The sequence below is a fragment of the Andrographis paniculata genome, unplaced genomic scaffold, assembly GCF_009805555.1.
Source record: "Andrographis paniculata isolate CXL003 unplaced genomic scaffold, ASM980555v1 Contig82END, whole genome shotgun sequence".
In the NCBI taxonomy this organism is placed as follows: Eukaryota; Viridiplantae; Streptophyta; class Magnoliopsida; order Lamiales; family Acanthaceae; genus Andrographis; species Andrographis paniculata.
In genome coordinates this window covers 2105539-2124901 of record NW_026137620.1, presented here as the reverse complement: position 1 = coordinate 2124901, position 19363 = coordinate 2105539, and the positions used below count along the sequence as shown (strand labels likewise).

The following is a 19363-nucleotide window of genomic DNA, read 5'->3' as shown; positions in this document are numbered from 1 at the left end:
ACTAATATATTCTTAATTATCTACTAATTACACCCCTTCTAAAATACCGTTTTACAGTGTACAGACACGGCATGTGGGACGGAGGCAGTAATATTTAAATTTTAAAATATAATATTATATAAAAATAGTATTAGATAATAAAAATATATAGAAATATGTATTAATAAATAAATTATTACATACTAAAAATATAGAGAAATAGATAAATTTATTGTTGATTTAATAAATAATAAAGGTAATGTGTTAGAGGTGATTTGATAAATAAAATAATTGAAATATTAAAAATAAATATGACGTGAATAAGAGAGATATAAAAGATAATGAAGTAAAGATAGTGACTATAACTGATACTCTAAATTAAGGCACACTTATTTTGAGAAAAATAAAATAAAATAATACTCTTCTTTTAGAGTAGAATAAAAAAATGTTAAATTTGAATAAAAAGAGTAATATTTCTTTCTCTCACATTCAAATTCAAAGGTATTTATTTCTTATTTCAATAAAAGTAATCATACATTGATATCAAAATATTTTTTATTTTTTTTTTAAATTATAAAATATATTACTTCTTATGTCCCAATAGAGTTGTTTAGTTTTTTCATTTTCGTCAGTTCCAAAACAATTATCTTGTTTCCTTATTTAATAATTATGGTCCCCACTTAATAACAAAATTCTTAATATTTTTTCAAATTATCCCTAATTATTACTCTAATATATTTTTTAAATCATTCAAAAAATAAAGATATTTTAGTATTTTATCTTCTACTTTATACTCACTTTTAATTACATATTATTATTCCTTAATTTTCGTGTCCACTTCTAATATAATATATTTTCTGGAACGGAGAAGTATTATATAAATAATTAATTAATAAATAAATCTAATGACAAAAATAACAATATTAAATTTTAAAATTAAAAAATAGTAATACCCAAAAATATATTTAAATTTTAAAGGAGTCGTAAGGCTGGGCCCAGTGCAGTGCACCGTACGTACCATGGCACTTTGCTATCGGTGCCTCAAATTTCCACATCTGACAATGTTGTCGCTCCCTTCTGTCCTAACCTATGTAAATTGACCAAATCACCCCTCCCCTACACCCACAACGATATCCCAAAATAGTCATTTCCACCGACCACGTGAACCATGGTGGCAATCTCGGGCTAATAATCCAATTCAATAGGTCCATTCCAAAGAGCCAAATTCCGCGTCACCCACAAACGGACAAACCAGAGAGAGAGAAAAGATAGAGAGAGAAAGAGAAGGAATCCATAGGGTGGGTGAACCAAACCAAGAAATCGATATCCCTACAACCTGTTCAATTATTGATATCAGGGCCCACATTCTGCCTATATATTTAGGCCCTCTTCCCCAACCTACTTTCTTTCTTTCCTCTTCGTGCTTGCCCTTTCTAGAGAGAGAGAGAGAAAAAGCCCACAACCACCACTACGGGTAACTCCTTTTCTTTTCTGGTGTCTTCTTTATTTTATTTTTATTTTTCTGTTTTGGGTTTTGGTTTCTTGCTCCTTTCTCTGCGATTGTACCTTCTTTTGGTGATTCTTTCTTGTTTCAGATGCTGTGATCTCCTCGAATTTTAAGTCCACCCCTGTTTGGGGGGTTTTTGGAGCTTATGATCGAATTTTTGGAAGTCCCTTTTCGTTTTCTTGAAAAATTTGTATGAAATTTGTGCTTGTAGAAGATTTTAGTTCTTGCCCTAAATAATGCTGTAGCAATAATGTTCGAATGTAGTTCTGTTTCTGTCTCTACACAATGGGGCTTGTCAGGATTTGGTGATTTCAAGTGCAAGAACCTTTGGTGGAGCGGATACGTTTCGGTTTTGAGAGTGCCAATAAAAAGTTCAATCTTTGATTGAATCGAAGATCTATGAGAGATGTGAAGTATCAAACAAGATATAGTTTTGTTGAAGGGATGGGTAAAGGGAGAATAAAATAAGTGAACAAGAATGTATTTTATGAGTGAATCTTGGCTGATGCCAAGAAAATTACTCTGCTTAGATAGAAGTTTTGGAGTTTGTATTTTATGTGATTTTTTGTGAAAATGTTAAAAATTACTTGTGATGTTTAATGTTAGTGAATAGTGACAAATGTTTCAAAATTGTCATAGACAGTTTTATTTAGGCTTTAATTGTAAGGATATTTTTTTCTCATAGTTGAATTATTACATTAGTTTACTTGTTTTATTCCGAGGAATTGTATGTATGTATGTATGTATGTATGTATGTATGTATATGTTGTGTTTAAGTGTTGAGGAAATTTCGGTTGGATGATCATATTGTATGTGTAATTGTGAGTGAATGCGCGTGTTATTTGAAGTAAGTGTGCCGATCATGGTTGCATTGGCTAATTTCAATGAAGTATTACTCGGGGGCCTTTAAGAACTCATAAGCAATTCTTGGTAACTATGTAAAGCATGAATTGGTTGTGATATTTTCTCTGCGGCAATTAGTCATTTTAACTAGTATGTTGGCTACGTGTGCTCATGAGAATCCTAAGAATGATTCAAATGGAATGATTAATGTGTTTGAGCTCGTCGTGTTCTTATTTTTCTTTAGTTATGCACAATTTCTGAGATTGCTCTGCTGCTTGTTTTATTAATGTTCCGAATCCAATTTGGAGATCGTTATAATCAGATCTTGTATGTGGCTGCTAGTTTTATTTTATACCGAATTGGATCATGAATTTGGTTATTGCTTCAATCGACTTATTTGAAGATACTCTCTTTCCGCAGATAATTGTTTCTTTGCTAAGCTGACTTGGCATTAGTCAACCATACCACAAGTGTCTGTAAGGAAAGTTTACTGTCGCAATTTCAGACAACAACTAAAAGGGAATGGTTTTTCACTCCAGACATCATGGAAGGCAAAGGCAGAGCTCCCAATGACAACGAGAAGCGACCTCCGGAGAATTCCACACCCTCCAACGAAAACAGAAAGCTGTCTGAGAATAGCGCCAGCACTTCTGTGTTCGTGAATCACGGTATTTGCGCACTGTTCTTTTCTTGCAAGTATGGTGTGTCTGAATTGAATTTGCTTTGCTGGTGTAGCCGAGATTGCTTGGAACGAGATCAGAAGAAAATGGGTCGGGAATGTGTCTCATAGGCCAGAAAGGACGATGAAGGATCCGATTATAAGGTAAACTCTAAGCTAATAAAGAAGCTTGAATTTTTCTCCATGCCGCAATTTCTCTTCATTGGTTTGTTGTCCACCACCGTAAATAGTGACGCTCGGTTGCCCTTTTCTTGCAGCTGGTCGACGACTTATGAAGAGTTGCTCTCAAACCACGAACCTTTCCCCGAGCGGATACCTTTACCTGTAAGAGCATTCACTCATTACCTTTCAGCCTGTGCTATTAATGATTTTGAGTTTTCAAGCCCATTCAATTAAGTAGACAAGTTCAAAGAATGCTTTAAAGGTGTGTTTGTTTGGGGGTTTGAATTTTGAGTTGGGATTTGAATAGTAAAATTTTGAATTTGAATAGTTGTATGATGTGATATTTTGAATGTAAAATTAATTTTTAGCATAATATAAAAAATAAAAAATAGATACTCCCTCCGTCTCAATACATAGTCTTGTTTACCATTTTTGTCTGTCCAAAACAATAGTTTATTTCCATAAATAATCATAACTATCCCTACTTTTTTATTTTTATTACACAATTGCTATTACTTTTTACACTAATATACTCAAAAAGGCAAAAAAAGTCTTTTACCTATACTTTTTACCAACTACCAATATAATAACAATATTTTTTAAATCCCGTGTCCAACCCAACTAAGACTATATTCTGAGACGGATGGAGTATTTAATTGATGTTGTTTGGGGAAAATTTTTTTGTGTATAATTAAAATCCTTGGAAATCTTCTAAACAAGCACACCCTAACTTGACATCTTTATATTTTATTATAAGTGTATAGAATGCGTTATAGTATATTATTTATTGCACGAGAGACTAAATGATTTTTAGTCGTAATTATTTATAAACGAGAAGAGTATTCTATATAGAGTTTATGGTTATATAACGAGATTTCACACAATGTAGCCTACACATATTTCGGGATAGGTTACTGTATTGATTGAGGCTATTAGTATGACATTAATTTAATTTGTTCCAATCAGCACATAAGAAATATGCCGAAAACACATAGGGTCTGTTTACTTGTAGGGTTTTTTTCCGTGATTTTACTATTTCAACTTTTTTTTTTCCTAAAAAAAAAAACATCAAAGCAAACACCTATTATATTTATTATATTATACAAAAATTTCATTTTACGTTCAAAATATCACATCAAATAACTGTTTCAATTCGAAATTTTACTATTTTAAACCAAAACCCAAAATCAAAATCTTACGAGTAAAGTTTCAATCAACTTAGCACATGATGTGCTAATTGAAATTATGTACCGACTATAAAATACTTAGAGAGTGGTGTTGTATGAGCATAGTTTGTGCGTTGACATCGATAATAGTATTATTGTATAGATAATTGTCGTTTTTTGTCTTATATTAACATAAATTGTGCGTTGCTTGTTGTTGTATCGTGTATTGTCCGTTGTCATATAATGTGTTGTTTGTTGTTAATATTGTGCTAAATTATAAAATTCATTCAGCCCACATATCTCACTCCAATGAATAACATGCTCTCTCATGTGTCGCTCTTCGATTCATTTGTAGGAAATGGTTGACTTTTTGGTCGATATTTGGCAAGACGAGGGGCTTTTCGACTAGATAGATAGTTGTGACGAATGTGGTTCACTTTGGAGGTGAACTTTCAGGAGGGACGAGAGGGCGGTGATTGCGGCGTCGGTGGGCGACAAGGGCAGGGCAAAGCTGGATGAACACAACAATTATCCATTGTTGTTGTAGCAAAAGGTAATCTTATATATATAATATAGAATAGTATAGGTTGCTGAGAATCTGGAAAAAGAGGTAGCGTTAGCAATTTAGCAGAGATTTGCATTTCTTTGTTGGTAATGCATCCAAATTTTAGCTGACTTTGGTTGTCTAAAAATTAATTTCATGCATTTCACGTCATTTCTTCTTTCTACTTGTTTCGCGTACCCAATTTTTTCTTTTTTCTTTTTTTTTTTTGTAAATTACCTCCGCCCGTCTCTTAAAATGTCTCATTTAATTTTTTTGTATGTTTATCTTTAAATATTAATTATTATATTAAAATATATTACAAATTTAAAAAAAAAAAAATTACAAAATACTTTCATTAGTGGCGGATTTGGACTTAGCGAGTATAACACATGTTTTTAAGTTAAAAATAACAAAATGTTTGTGTTGAATTAAAGTTTGGGCAAAACACTAGTTCCATATAAATAAAAAAACATAAAATGTTTTAGAATAAAAATAAAGATATTTATTTTTTATAGAATTGAAGGATTAAGCAATTATTTAACTATTTATCTTATTTAAAACATGTCATTTAATATATTTATTGTTTTAAATTTTATAAAATTTGTATAATTAGGTTTGTATTCACATTAAAACATATTTTTTAAACGAAAATGATATTTTGTGCAAATTTTAATTCAAACACAAGAAAATTTTACATAATAATTACACGAGGTGTTTTATACTCTCTTTGTACTTAATATAAAAATATTTTTATATTTATATATATTTTTTTTACAAATATCCTTTTATTAGTATCTTAATAGAAGTATTTTTCTATTTTTTTAAATTTCGACTACATAATGATATAATAATTAATATTCAAATATCAACACACAAAAGTAAATGAGACGTTATAGTCGGACAGAGATAGTATATTTTTACTAAAAATACATAAGTTATTAAGTTGAATCTCATATGTTCTTATGTGAAAAGAAGTATAAATATAGCCTCCGTTAAAAAGTAGATCTGATTTTTCTAAAATAAAAATTATATCACTTTTTACTTTTTTTTTTAACTTTAAAAATAAAAATTACGTTACATTCAAACTCGTGTCCAAATCAAAATAATTTTTTTAAGAAACATAACTATTTAACTATTATTTTATTTAATGATAACAAAATTAGATTTACGAATACAAACCAAACACAATGTTTTAATGTATGTTTCATTTAATTGGATTTTCTTTTAGTACAAAGATTGCATAGTAGCAAAAAACATTGTTAAAATTGCAAAGTCAACTAGGAGTGAATATATATTATATTGAAATATCGAACATACCATACTGAAAATATTAAATTTTTGGTACGATATATATATATATATAGTCTTAAAAATATTGTATATTAGTTTCGTAAGAAATGGTTTGACGCCTTTTGCCACGCATGGTTCGTCTGTAGTATATAATTTGTCCTTTTGAATTAATACCAAATTCTCGATATTTCGTTGATATTACTTTTAACATATTGAAAAATTTAGTATATTATGCAATATAGTCAGATATTTTCGATATACTAAACTATTCTTAAAATCAACAACAATAATTTGAGTGAGATTTGTTTATGTGTTTTGGGGATATTATAATTAAAATTTTAGTTAAAATATTTTTTTACATAATAATTTAATAAATACTTTAAAAATAAATAATACCGAAAAAGAAAAAAACTCAAAAGACAATTTAACAAATCCAACCTTCCAAACGACCAGCTAACATGTATCATTTGACAAAGTAATAGAAATAAGAGCATATGCACTGGATAGTTTATGTTGAGTAGGAGAAAGTGAAATGGATAAGGAATGGTTTCGGATGGACCTAAAATTATTTATTATTATTATTTTAACTTATAATATATATATACTATTAAATATAAAATAATATAAAAAATTAGATTAAAAATAAATTTTTTTAAGGTAAAGTTAATTTTTTAAAAAAAAAAATTTCGGATCTGTTTTATGTCGGATTTGTTTGAGTTTGAAGTGATTTGAAACTAAATCAGGTCACTCTCGACCTGACCCAAATATTTTTTTCATGTTCAGATTAGGGTTTTGGATCAAATTCCGAGTTCGAATTAACAGTTTTTTGTTATACCCATGCCTCAACCTGATACAAATTCGACCCGAAAACAGAATTGACATATCGGCTTTTGAATGCAAGGGTAGGAGAGAAGTGTAGGTTTGTATTTGTAAGAGAGATGGCAAGAGAAAGTGTAAAATAATTTAGGGTGTGCTGATTGGAATGTTAATTTATTTTATTTTATTTTTGTCAATATATCATAAATAGGTAATAATTGAAATTATGCATAAATATATTTTATTTGTTAAAATCAATTGTAATATACATTGTATTCACAAGTATTATGTTCTTTCGATTTATATGTTATATTTATATTATATTAATATAAATTATGTGTTGCAGATGTATTCTTTTATAAAATTTTAGCAGAATTTTATTGTTCACTAATTTTTTTTCTTCATACTAAAAAAGAATATAATTAATTATTTTCTCTATTAAAGGAATATAACATGGTGAAGAATTCTTATCGATAGAATTCTTAGATTCTTGTAAAGAACATGAGATCCAACATAAAATGACATGTCTAGATACACCTCAACAAAATAGTGTTGTGGAACGGAAGGTAGCGCATCTGACATCCATGTGCTTATGTTGGATACACGAAAAAGGTCTCCTAAAAGAGTTGTGGGCAGCCGTTATTCACACAACGTGTTATGTGATTAATCGTCTTCCGTCTTGGCCAAGGTACGAACCGTCTCCTTTCCGGTTGTTGTATCATAGTAAGCCAGATGTAAGTAATTTTCGAGTTTTTTGATCTACTTGTTTTGTTCATATACCCAAGAAAAATCGAACTAAACTTGATCCAAAGGCCAGACGTTGCATTTTTGTTGGCTATGATGCACAAAAGAAAGGTTGGAGGTGCATGGATCCGGACACAAAAAATATTATTGTATCTCATGATGTTGTGTTTGATGAAATTTTATCAAATACCTTCAAAGATAATGGAGGCCAGATCAATGTTATTTTTCTGTTGCACAGAAAAGAACAAGGAAATGTTCAATTGTTTGAAGATAATATGCAGTGTGATTCTCAGGATAATGATGTGTTTCCATCACATGGAAATTAATAGAGTAATATTCCTTTAGTTGAGAAAGACGTACAAATAAATGTGGATGTTGTTGGTGCTCCACGGAGAGGAATAAGATAACGGAAAACACCAAATTACTTAACAGATTATCATGTTAAAGCAAATCAATTTTCTATCATTTCTTGTATGTTCATGGGACAACATTCAGATGATGAACCAAAATCTTATAATGAAGCCAAAGGGACTCCAAAATGGGAGGAAGTAATGCAGGAAGAGATTTAAGCTCTAAACAAGAATAATACATGGGATTTGGTACCCAAACCGAAGGGCGTTGAGTTAATCTCTTGCAAGTGAGTTTTAAAGCTAAGAAGGGACTGATAGAAAAATCTACAGATATAAGGTACGTCTTGTTGCTCGTGGATTTTTCCAAAAGTATGACCAAGATTATGATGAGACATTCAGCCCTGTGGCGCAAACGGTAACGGTTTGAACTATTATTTCTTTTGCTGCCTGCAAAGATTGGAAATTGTGACAATTAGATGTGAAGAATGCCTTTTGATAACTATTGATTTTGCCATATTTTATAGCTTATATTTATTTAATTAATTATTTATTTATGTCGAATTTTGGTATTATTTATGTTAATTTACTCTAATAATTATATTTATTTCATCTTGCGTGTATAATATTAATTTATTAATTTTTAGGTGTAATTTATAATTATTTTGGTGTATAATTTAAATTAAGTGATGCGTTTTTTAAATTATATTTTTAAACATTATTTATATGCTATTTAAGTATTTAATTTTGGCTAAATTAATTTTATTTATTATTTATTTAAATAAATATTTATAAGGTGTTTATTATTTATACAGGTGAAATAATGTTTGAAAACTTGTTTGAGAGTTCAAAACTGGCTTTAAAAAGCAAAAATGGCTTCACGAGCGAAAAAAAACAGTCACCGGCGCGGAAGACAAGCGACGGTTGCATTTATGAACGCAGTAAGCGATCGCGGCTAGCGCGGACTCCGTGAGCGGCGGCTGCACGGAAACGTGAGTAGAGCGAAAATCTCTGCATGAAAGTGAGCGATGGCGGCTATGCGGAAAACAAGCGGTAGCTGCATAAATTTGCCCAACCTCTCTCAGCTCGTGCATTTATTCCAGTCACCCTGCACTCTCTCAGCTCCCATATTTAATTCTTGCATCATCACTTAGCCAATTTTTCGCTATTTTTGTGTAATATTTATTCTAAAACTCTCTAAAAATTAGGTAATTTAAGTAAATTATTAGTAGTTATATTAGACCATTCGCAACGGACGCATCTCCTAAGGAGATGCGCCACATCACTATTTTTAAAAAAATAAAAATAAAAATTGATAGATATATTGCTTCTCAACATTTCCTCAGAGATGCTGGCAAGATGTTATCCAATTGTCATATGTCCCAATTTAATTTGGACACATGAGACTTATGTATATATATGATATATATTATATATGTTTTGTTTTTTTAATTTATATTGAATTCATTGTTATATTTAAATTTTGTAATATTTTTATAATTCATAATATTTTGTATTCTACAAAATGATATCAATATTGAATATATTTTATCAATTTAAAATTTTAAATATATAAATACAAATATTATATAATTCTATTGACCAAATCAATATTAATAAATTTAATTTATTAAATAAAATATAATTATAAATTTTAAAGTAATTAAATAATATAAAATTATATTAAACAATAAATATATTTAGTTTATAATTAATTATACATACATAATTAATAATAAGATATTAAAAATAATTAATACTAAAAAATTAAAACTATAATTATACATACATAAATAATTAATACTAAAAATTAAAACTATAATTGAAAAATAATATATATATATAATATGAAAATAAAAAAATTATTAAAAAATTAGGATGAGTATCTTTGTTGCGAATATAAAATAGAAGAAAGTATCTCCGCTGACGTGACAGAGAGAGAAAGTGACGTGAATAACAAAAAGTAGTGGAGATACTCAAAAGCGGGTATCTCCATTGCGGATGGATTTAGTTGCTATTTTTAGAGGTAGTTATTTATGATTATTTTTAGAGGTAGTTAGTACCTATTTTTATAGATAGTTATTTATGGTTATTTTTAGAGGTAGTTAGTAGTTATTTTTAGAAGTAGTTATTTATGGACGGTTGTAACCGCGAAGCTTTTAGAAGCTTTTCCCCCTATAAATATTCTCTCTAATTACACACATATACACCATATATACATAATAATATACATTCCATACACTCTATTTTCTTCATTTCTTTTCTCTCATATTTGTATCTAGTTTAATAATACGAGATTTTCGATTTTGTATCGCGAGCAAACTGATTTTCTCCTCATTTTCTTTTAATTCTTGCATATTATTTTAGCTAGTAAAATTCCTATAATACTTATCCACCTCACATTCACCCAAAAATTTTATGTTCGTTTTGAATTGTTAAAGTTAGATTTCGGCAAGGTTGCGGAAGGGTAATAGAAGAATCAACTATTTCAGCCCTGTTTCGTATCACAAACAGATTCCAGGTAGTTCAACGTAGCTAAGTACGTGGGAGCCTCGTCGACTTACTTAGTTGCTATTCTGAATTTGATTCTGATTAAAGAGAGGTATAAGAAGGGTAGAGCCACTAGCGGAACGGTTGGAAGAATAATTCATGGGGTATAGGCGGTGGTCTATTGGGTCACATAAATTTCTAGTGACAGTAGAGTATCTTACTTATAATGTTCTTCGCCGAGTGTCGCTGAAGCCTCGTTGTAAATCCTCTAAGGTCAAGTACCAACTGAGTTGAGAATCGGTTTAAGCGAGTAAATGCGATCGCGTTCATTCCTCCGGGCCACCCCGCAATTATACATATATTTTCCACTATCACGCCATCGTCATCCCGCTCATTTCATCTATGGAAATATAGCCATTAAAGAAAGCAAAATTCAGACACAAACACCTCGCTTCATCCTTTTTGTGATACGTATATTTTATTGCTTTTTAGTTAAATTTATTTTCTGCAATTTATTTTTTCAGTTCCTCGATTGCATTAACTCATTGCACTTTTTTTCTAATTAAATATAGGATATTCGCATATTCCCTGAGTTCGATCCGGACACTCATCGGTTAAAGAGATTTTTTCTTTTGACGAAGTTTTTGGAGTTACTACACGAACACACACGAAACTATTTTCATTTTATACATATATCAATTTTTTTTGTATTTTAAAAGATATTTTTAAATCTCTCTAAAAATCTTTGATCACCTTCCTTTATGGGGACTTAGATCGTGATATTTTTATAGAACAACCTTGTGGCTTTGTATCCTCTAAATTTCCAAATCATGTTTGTCGACTCAAGAAAGCTATATATGGTTTAAAGCAAGCCCTACGTGCATGGTATGGAAATATCTCAATACCTTATCTTTTGTGGTTTTAAACCGTCAAATGCATATTCTGGTCTATTCATTCGAAAAACAACCTCTGACATGTATCTTGCTTTTGTTGTATGTGGACGACATGATCATCATAGGTGATAATCACGTTGAAATCACTTGTTTTCAAGATGATATCTCTCTCCGTTTTGAGATGAAATGCATGGGGGAAGCTAAATGTTTTCTTGGTTTAGAAATTAAGAAATTTCTCTAACGGTTATTTTATTTCACAAATTGAGTATTTTAAGAAGTTAAAAGTTTTAGATTGAGGATTCAAACACAATACCACCCTATCAAATCTTATCTGAAATTATCTAGAGATAAGATAAGTTATTGAATGATGCAACCATATTCCGGATCTTGGCATCGTCGAGGTAAATTTGCATTAAGGGAGCATGTGGAAAATTAATGCAATTTACTGTGTGCTAAATAATGCATTTAAATATTTGAATCAGTTATGGGTCTGTCTATGTAAATAAGCGTTGATGTGATATTTTGAATGTAAAATTGATTTTTAGTATAATATAAAAAATGAAAAATAGGTGTTTTGATTTGATTTTTTTGGGGGAAAAAATGGGATGAATATTGAAAATCTAATCCAATATTGTTAAAAAAATTATAAATATTGTTAAAAAAAATTACTTTTTTCCATTTTAAATGTTTACTTCCCCGTCTCAGTTATTATGTTCGGCTATTATGTTCGTTTTACGGTTGATACAGAAATTTTTATGAGTTATAATTAGTAATATTTAAGAGTATATTAGTAAAAATAATTATAAATTAAAATTAATATAATTAATTAATCTAATTAAAATTTAAAAAATTATAAATTAAAAATTTAAAATAAAATAAAATGAATAATTCTTTTTAAAAAAAACTGAAATCTACGGAACGGACAAAAAACATTTAACATAATACTGTGGGAGGACTGACGAAGGATAATTTTTTACTGTGTTGTTATTCTTAATTTTATTATTTATATTTTGATAATTAATAAATAATTTATCATTATTATTTTTTTAAGTAACTTTTTAATAATATTTTCATTTTAATTTTACATATTTATTATTATATTACAATATTATAAATTTTATTCTCCTGTCCCAACAAAACTGCTAAAAAGCCAATATAATTATTTTAAGCAAACTACATTTTTACCCTAAAACACAACAGTACAGTACAGCGGCCGATCCACGCCCCTATCTTCCTCTTTATTCTTCTTTCTTTCCTCCTTAATGAAAGGGAAGTAAGAGAATATTAAAATTATAATATTGTGTTTGGTTGATATAAAAAAAAATAATATATTTTTCTATTATTATTTTGGTGTTTGGTTAGGCAATTGGAATAATTTTTCTATTTTGTCTCAATATTATATAAAATATAAATAGAAAAAATAAAAGTTTTCAATAAAATTTGATTACTTTATTCATAAAGCATTACACAAAATTATTTGTCTAATATAATAAAATAAAAACTATATTATAAAGTATCGGAAGAACTAAACATCATATACATAATGACTATTTTGCGTGCTTCGGGTGAACATTTAATAATTGCTCTAAATTAATCTGGATTATTCATACAGTCGATATTTATTAATATTACAAATTCAGATAAACCACAATTTACTTATAAATAGTAATAACATACCAGAAAATCATATAGATTAAGTATATAATAAAGAACAAGTCCTATCTTATCGTGTCAAATTCAAATTTACTTGTATAAATTAAATTAATTATTAAACTAAATCAAACCATTTAAATTGAATTAATTAAAATTAATTCAAAAAAATAATAATTTTATATACAAATATAATAATAGATATGGTAAAATTTATATAAACTAAATCAGTTATAAAAATTAATCTAATAATTTATGTAAATTTTAAAATATATTTATTTGATAAAATCAACTATTAAACTTAAAATTAAGTACAATCATTTAAAACTAAAACCAATTTAAAATTATTTATTTACTTTTTCAAATTATATATAATTTTATATATTATTTTTTAAAATATTATAACTATATTTAATGAAAATTTTAATTTAAAATATTTTAAAATATGTAATGCAATTTGGATATATGCATAATATACATTAATATTTATTGGATAATTAAAAATACAATAAATAAATATTACAATTTAAAAATGTTATAAATTTTTTAATAAAATATTAAAAATAATATAATAGACAAGTAAATAAAAAAAAGTATTTAATAAAATCTTTTTCTTCTAAATTGTCCAAAATTGAACGAAAAATAAAAATCTAAAAATATTAACTCCTTTTTCCTTTAAAAAAATTGAACCAAACATAAATTTTTTTAGAATTTTATTCCTTTTTTACCCCTCCCCTCTTAAACCCTCGAACTAAAGAGACTCCGAAGGGCAGAGCGAACCACGGTTAGATCCTACATTTTTATTAATTGTAGGAATAAATAATAATAACCTGAACCGGCGGCCGGTTCGAAACCGGTTGGGTGTGTCTAATTGATGTCACTAGTTGAGGCGCAGACACACAAAAACCCTAATTCGCTGAGTTTCGTCTTATCTCCCCAATCTACAGCGGTGGCGTCTGCTTCACTGCTGCGACGAATTGCTGGTTATCGTCCCGGAGCTGCTGCTGCTGCTGCTGCTGCTTGTCATCCTTTCCCAACTATATATTGGGAATTACGGTTTGTTTCTTATTTCTTACCTGTTTTGTTTCGTTTCATTTCATTTTTCGTTTGCTCGTCATTTCTTAATTCATCTTGGATGGGGTTTTGGCTTTTTCGGATTAAGTATTTTCTCGAAATCGGTGAATTGGGGAGTTAATTGCTTTTTATGGATCTGATTTAGCAATTAGAAAATATTCATATATACATATATATTGCTTTTTGTTATTATAGATTGGAAGCATGAAAATTGGGATAATTTTGGTTTGATTGGTGATGGATTTTATGCCAACTGTCGTGTCATGTTAATAATTTTTCCCTATTTTTGTTCGCCTCTGAATTTGTAGGACGAACTGTTAGTATGTATTGATCTTTATGGCTGCGTTGAGGGAAATGAGTGAACTTTGGGTGTGCACCTGCTGTATGTAATTTTCCATTATTGTGGCAGTTTCTCAATAATTCAATGTTTCTTTCAGTTGTTTCATAGATCTTCATCTCTGTGCATGTATGGCTTTTAGGAATTTGTGGTTCTTTTTATTTGTGCCAATATGGCTTGTGTAGTTTATTTATAGGTCGCCTTTCCACTTTGCAGTCATAGCTTTTGTGAACTAGCTTTGGGACAAATGGCAGAAGAAACAGGAAAAAGCTTTGCACGCAGAGATCGTCTTCTAGCAATCGAGTCTCAGGTTCGGAATTGGTGGCTGGAGGGTGATGTGTTCCGAGCAGAACCCAAGGATCAGCTGCCGAAGGATGGCGAGAAGTTTTTTGGCAACTTTCCATTCCCATACATGAATGGGTATCTACACTTAGGTCATGCATTTACCCTTTCAAAGCTCGAATTCGCTGCATCCTTCCACAGATTGAGGGGAGCCAATGTCCTATTGCCATTTGCTTTCCATTGTACTGGAATGCCGATAAAGGCGTCAGCTGATAAGCTTGCCAGGGAGATCGAGATGTTTGGAAATCCACCTGTGTTTCCTGTTGTTAAAGAGGAAAGTGGCGAACCGGAGGAGAAACCCGAATCTGAAGGTCAGGGGAATCAGGCTCCACAAGGAGGTAAGTTCAAGGGTAAAAAATCCAAGGCTGTTGCTAAGACTGGCAGTGTAAAGTATCAGTGGGAGATTATGAGGAGTTACGGTTTGTCTGATGAGGAGATAGCCAAGTTCACTAACCCTTATCATTGGCTGACATTTTTTCCACCTCTGGCTGTGGAGGATCTGAAAGCCTTTGGGTTAGGATGTGACTGGAGGCGTTCGTTCATTACCACTGACATGAATCCATATTATGATTCGTTTGTCAGGTGGCAGGTTAGGAAGTTGAAAGAATTGGGGAAGATTGTAAAAGACTTGAGATATGCTATATATTCTCCGTTGGATGGTCAGCCCTGTGCAGATCATGATCGAGCTTCGGGGGAAGGTGTTATTCCCCAGGAATACACTCTCATTAAAATGGAGGTTGTCTCACCTTTCCCGCCCAAGATGAGTGCTCTGGAAGGAAAGAAGGTGTATCTTGCTGCTGCAACATTGAGACCAGAGACGATGTACGGGCAGACAAATTGTTGGGTGTTGCCAGATGGTAAATATGGGGCCTTTGAAATCAACGACACAGATGTGTTTATCTTGACGAAAAGGGCAGCTCTGAATTTGGCTTATCAGAATCTATCTCGTGTTCCTGAGAAGCCTACCTGTTTAGTTGAGTTGACTGGCCAGGATCTCATCGGTTTGCCTCTGAAATCTCCGTTAGCATTTAATGAAGTTATCTATACACTGCCGATGTTATCAGTCCTCACTGACAAGGGTACTGGAATTGTTACTAGTGTTCCGAGCGACTCTCCTGACGACTACATGGCCCTTCATGATTTGAAAGCAAAGCCAGCATTCAGAGCGAAATATGGAGTGAAGGATGAATGGGTTCTGCCATTTGAGATAATACCCATCATCCATCACCCCGATTTTGGAGACAAGTCTGCAGAGAGAATCTGTATTGAGAAAAAAATCAAAAGCCAGAATGAGAGGGAGAAGCTGGATGAGGCCAAGAAAATTATCTACAAGGGAGGTTTCTACGAGGGAACATTGATTGTTGGTGAGTTCTCCGGAATGAAAGTTCAGGAGGCGAAGAGTATGATTAGGAGCAAGCTTCTTGAGTCCGAGCAAGCTGTTGTTTATAGTGAGCCTGAAAAGAAGGTCATGTCGCGATCTGGGGATGAGTGTGTCGTGGCTTTGACTGATCAGTGGTACATTACTTACGGAGAACAAGAGTGGAGGAAGGTTGCGGAGGAGTGCTTGGCCGGTATGAATCTCTTTTCTGACGAGACACGCCATGGCTTTGAACACACGTTGAGCTGGTTGAACCAGTGGGCATGCTCGCGTAATTTTGGTCTGGGAACTCGAATTCCATGGGACGAGCAGTTTTTGGTCGAGTCACTGTCTGATTCGACTCTATATATGGCGTATTACACTGTCGCTCATATGCTGCAGCTGGGGGACATGTATGGACGTGATAGGTCGTCCGTGAAGCCAGAACAGTTAACTGATGAGGTTTGGGATTTCATATTTGTCGACGGCCCATATCCTAAATCCTCTGGAATACCTTCAGCTCTTCTTAATAAGATGAAGAAAGAGTTCGAGTATTGGTATCCATTTGACGTAAGAGTGTCTGGGAAGGATCTCATTCAGAACCATTTAACGTTCTGTATATATAATCACACAGCGCTCGTGCCCCGACATCATTGGCCGAAGGGATTCAGATGCAATGGTCACCTTATGCTGAATTCCGAGAAAATGTCAAAGTCGACAGGGAATTTCAGGACTCTTCGGGAAGCAATCGAAGAGTTTTCAGCTGATGCCACGAGGTTCTCGCTTGCAGATGCGGGTGATGGCATGGATGATGCTAACTTCGTCTTTGAAACAGCGAATGCCGCTATCTTACGGCTTACAAAAGAGATTTCATGGATGGAGGAGGTTCTTGCCGCTGAATCTACTTTGAGAAACACTCCACCTTCAACCTACGCAGATCGCGTCTTTGCAAATGAAATGAACATAGCAGTAAAAATGTCGGAGAAGCACTACAGCGAGTTCATGTTCCGGGAGGCTTTAAAAACTGGCTTCTACGATCTTCAGGCCGCAAGGGACGAGTACAGGCTCTCGTGCGGTGCATCAGGAATGAACCGTAATTTATTGTGGCGATTCATGGATGTTCAGACACGTCTCCTCGCTCCAATTTGCCCTCATTACGCAGAATACGTCTGGAAGGAGCTTTTGAAGAAGGATGGATATGTCGTAAAAGCTGGATGGCCTCTAGCCGATTCGCCAGACCTAACCCTTAAGAAGGCTAATACATACCTGCAAGATACGATTGTCTCGATGAGGAAGCTTTTGCAGAAGCAGGTTTCGGGTTCGAAGAAAGGCAAAGTGAACACACAAAACATTCAGAACAAACCCACCACTGGCTTAATATTTGTGAACGAGCAATACGACGGGTGGAAGAAAGAATGCCTCAACATACTCCAGAAGAAATTTGACGCTTCGTCGTGCACGTTCGCGCCCGACCAAGAGATCCTTGCCGAGTTGCAGAAAAGCGATATTGGTCAGGCGAGCAACTTTAAACAAATACAGAAGCTCTGTATGCCGTTCTTAAGATTCAAGAAGGACGAAGTCAAGGCTGTCGGCGTTCATGCTTTAGACCTGAAGCTGCCTTTCGGTGAAATCGATGTTCTTATAGAGAATTCGGAACTGATTAAGCGACAGTTGGGACTTGAACATTTGGAAATCTTGTCTGCAACAGATCCTAATGCCGTTGCTCGTGCAGGGGGCCATGCGTCCGTGTTGAATTCAACCCCGCCTTCTCCGGGAAACCCGACTGCAATCTTTTCGAGCTGATATAATCTGTTGGAGGTAGCAAGCTTATCCCTTTAAATTATCATATGCTGACTATTTATCTTATACATACTACGCATCGGTTTTGATTTTGATTTTGATTTGGAATATTTTGTTGGAGTTGGAGTACATGATTGTGTTTTTGAGCTCTGTTTTGTGATATGTCTCTGTCTGTCTGTCTGTCTGTCTGTGCTTTAGAGGTGATCTTATAATTCTTGTCCTCAAGTCATGTTTAATGTTGTCTGATAGATTAGATAGACAGATAATTGGCAATGAATGCATTTTTGGTTCATTTAGAAGTAAGCAATCCAGTTCAGCTGCAATAAGTCGGGTTTGTTTCTTTTGCCATCAAACTTCAGGTTTCTACTATTTGGATTTTGCGATTACAAAATATTCCATTATATATTATCTTAATACTATCTTCGTCCGGCTTTTAGGGTTCCATTTACTTTTTGCTTATTGATCTTTGAATATTAATTATTATATCAAAACGTAGTATAAATTAAAAAAAAAATTACAAAAAAATACTTTCACTACTGTTTTATTAGCACCATCGCATGCTACATAAAGTATTAGTATGCCCAAAATTTTGAATTAAAATAATTATTTGATGTGATATAAATATGTATTGATGTGATATTTTAAATGTAAAATTAAATTTTAGTGTAATATAATAAATAAAAAATAATTGTTTGATTTGACGTTTTTAGATATATATTTTTTTGGAATACTAAAATCAAAATAAAAATTCTACATGTAAACACACCCTTTCATTTTAGCTTCCTAGCTCTTTTACGTGGAATTTTCCGATGTTACTTTCTTAGTGCGCAATTTGATAGCTAACATATTAGGCCAGGAAAAGAAATCACACTAGACGAAGGTTTTTTTTTTTTTTTTTATCATTATTATTATTTATTTATGACATAAGAATCTGTGGCCGTTACCTAAAAATGCGCACTGGGTAAATCTTTGGTCGAATTTAATACCCTGCAAACTAAGCCCGACAGTGTACGGATTCTCTCTTTTGTTTTATTGTTTGGGTGATTGATCATGTATTTAATTATAAATCAATTGTAAAATAGGATGGATGTGATTCATAAAGTAGCTCACTAGCTCCCTTTGAGATTAGCCATATTCAAGGTGCCACAATGTGAAGTGCTTGCTTGTGTTTCGTATTACTATTTTATTATTATTACTTTGGTATTTGCTAATATATTTGATGTGAATTTTATTGTGATACTTTTGGAGAGAATGTACTCCCTTTTCTCATTAATATTTATATCTATTTAACTGAGCACGAATTTTAAAAAAGAAAAGAATAAATTTATTATTATTATTTATTT

General features: G+C 31.8%; 2 protein-coding genes across 3 annotated transcripts; both read left to right on the top strand.

Moving 5' to 3' along the window:
- Window positions 1–1327: 1327 nt before the first annotated feature.
- On the top strand, window positions 1328–5051 carry LOC127241153 (uncharacterized). Of its 2 annotated transcripts, XM_051260063.1 has the most exons (5): window positions 1328–1453; window positions 2750–2997; window positions 3065–3152; window positions 3266–3332; window positions 4692–5051. In XM_051260063.1, exons 2-5 carry the CDS (start codon window positions 2874–2876, stop codon window positions 4743–4745), a joined length of 333 nt encoding a protein of 110 aa, XP_051116020.1. In that variant the 5' UTR covers window positions 1328–1453; window positions 2750–2873; the 3' UTR covers window positions 4746–5051. The 2 variants fall into 2 exon arrangements, with proteins under 2 accessions (XP_051116020.1, XP_051116021.1); XM_051260064.1 differs by lacking the exon at window positions 1328–1453 and having other exon boundaries at window positions 2751–2983.
- An 8951-nt stretch (window positions 5052–14002) lies between these two features.
- On the top strand, window positions 14003–18389 carry LOC127241298 (leucine--tRNA ligase, cytoplasmic). The gene is made up of 2 exons (XM_051260269.1): window positions 14003–14166; window positions 14738–18389. The coding sequence occupies exon 2, from the start codon at window positions 14769–14771 to the stop codon at window positions 18021–18023; it is 3255 nt and encodes a 1084-aa protein (XP_051116226.1). The 5' UTR covers window positions 14003–14166; window positions 14738–14768; the 3' UTR covers window positions 18024–18389.
- The last annotated feature ends 974 nt before the right edge of the window (window positions 18390–19363 follow it).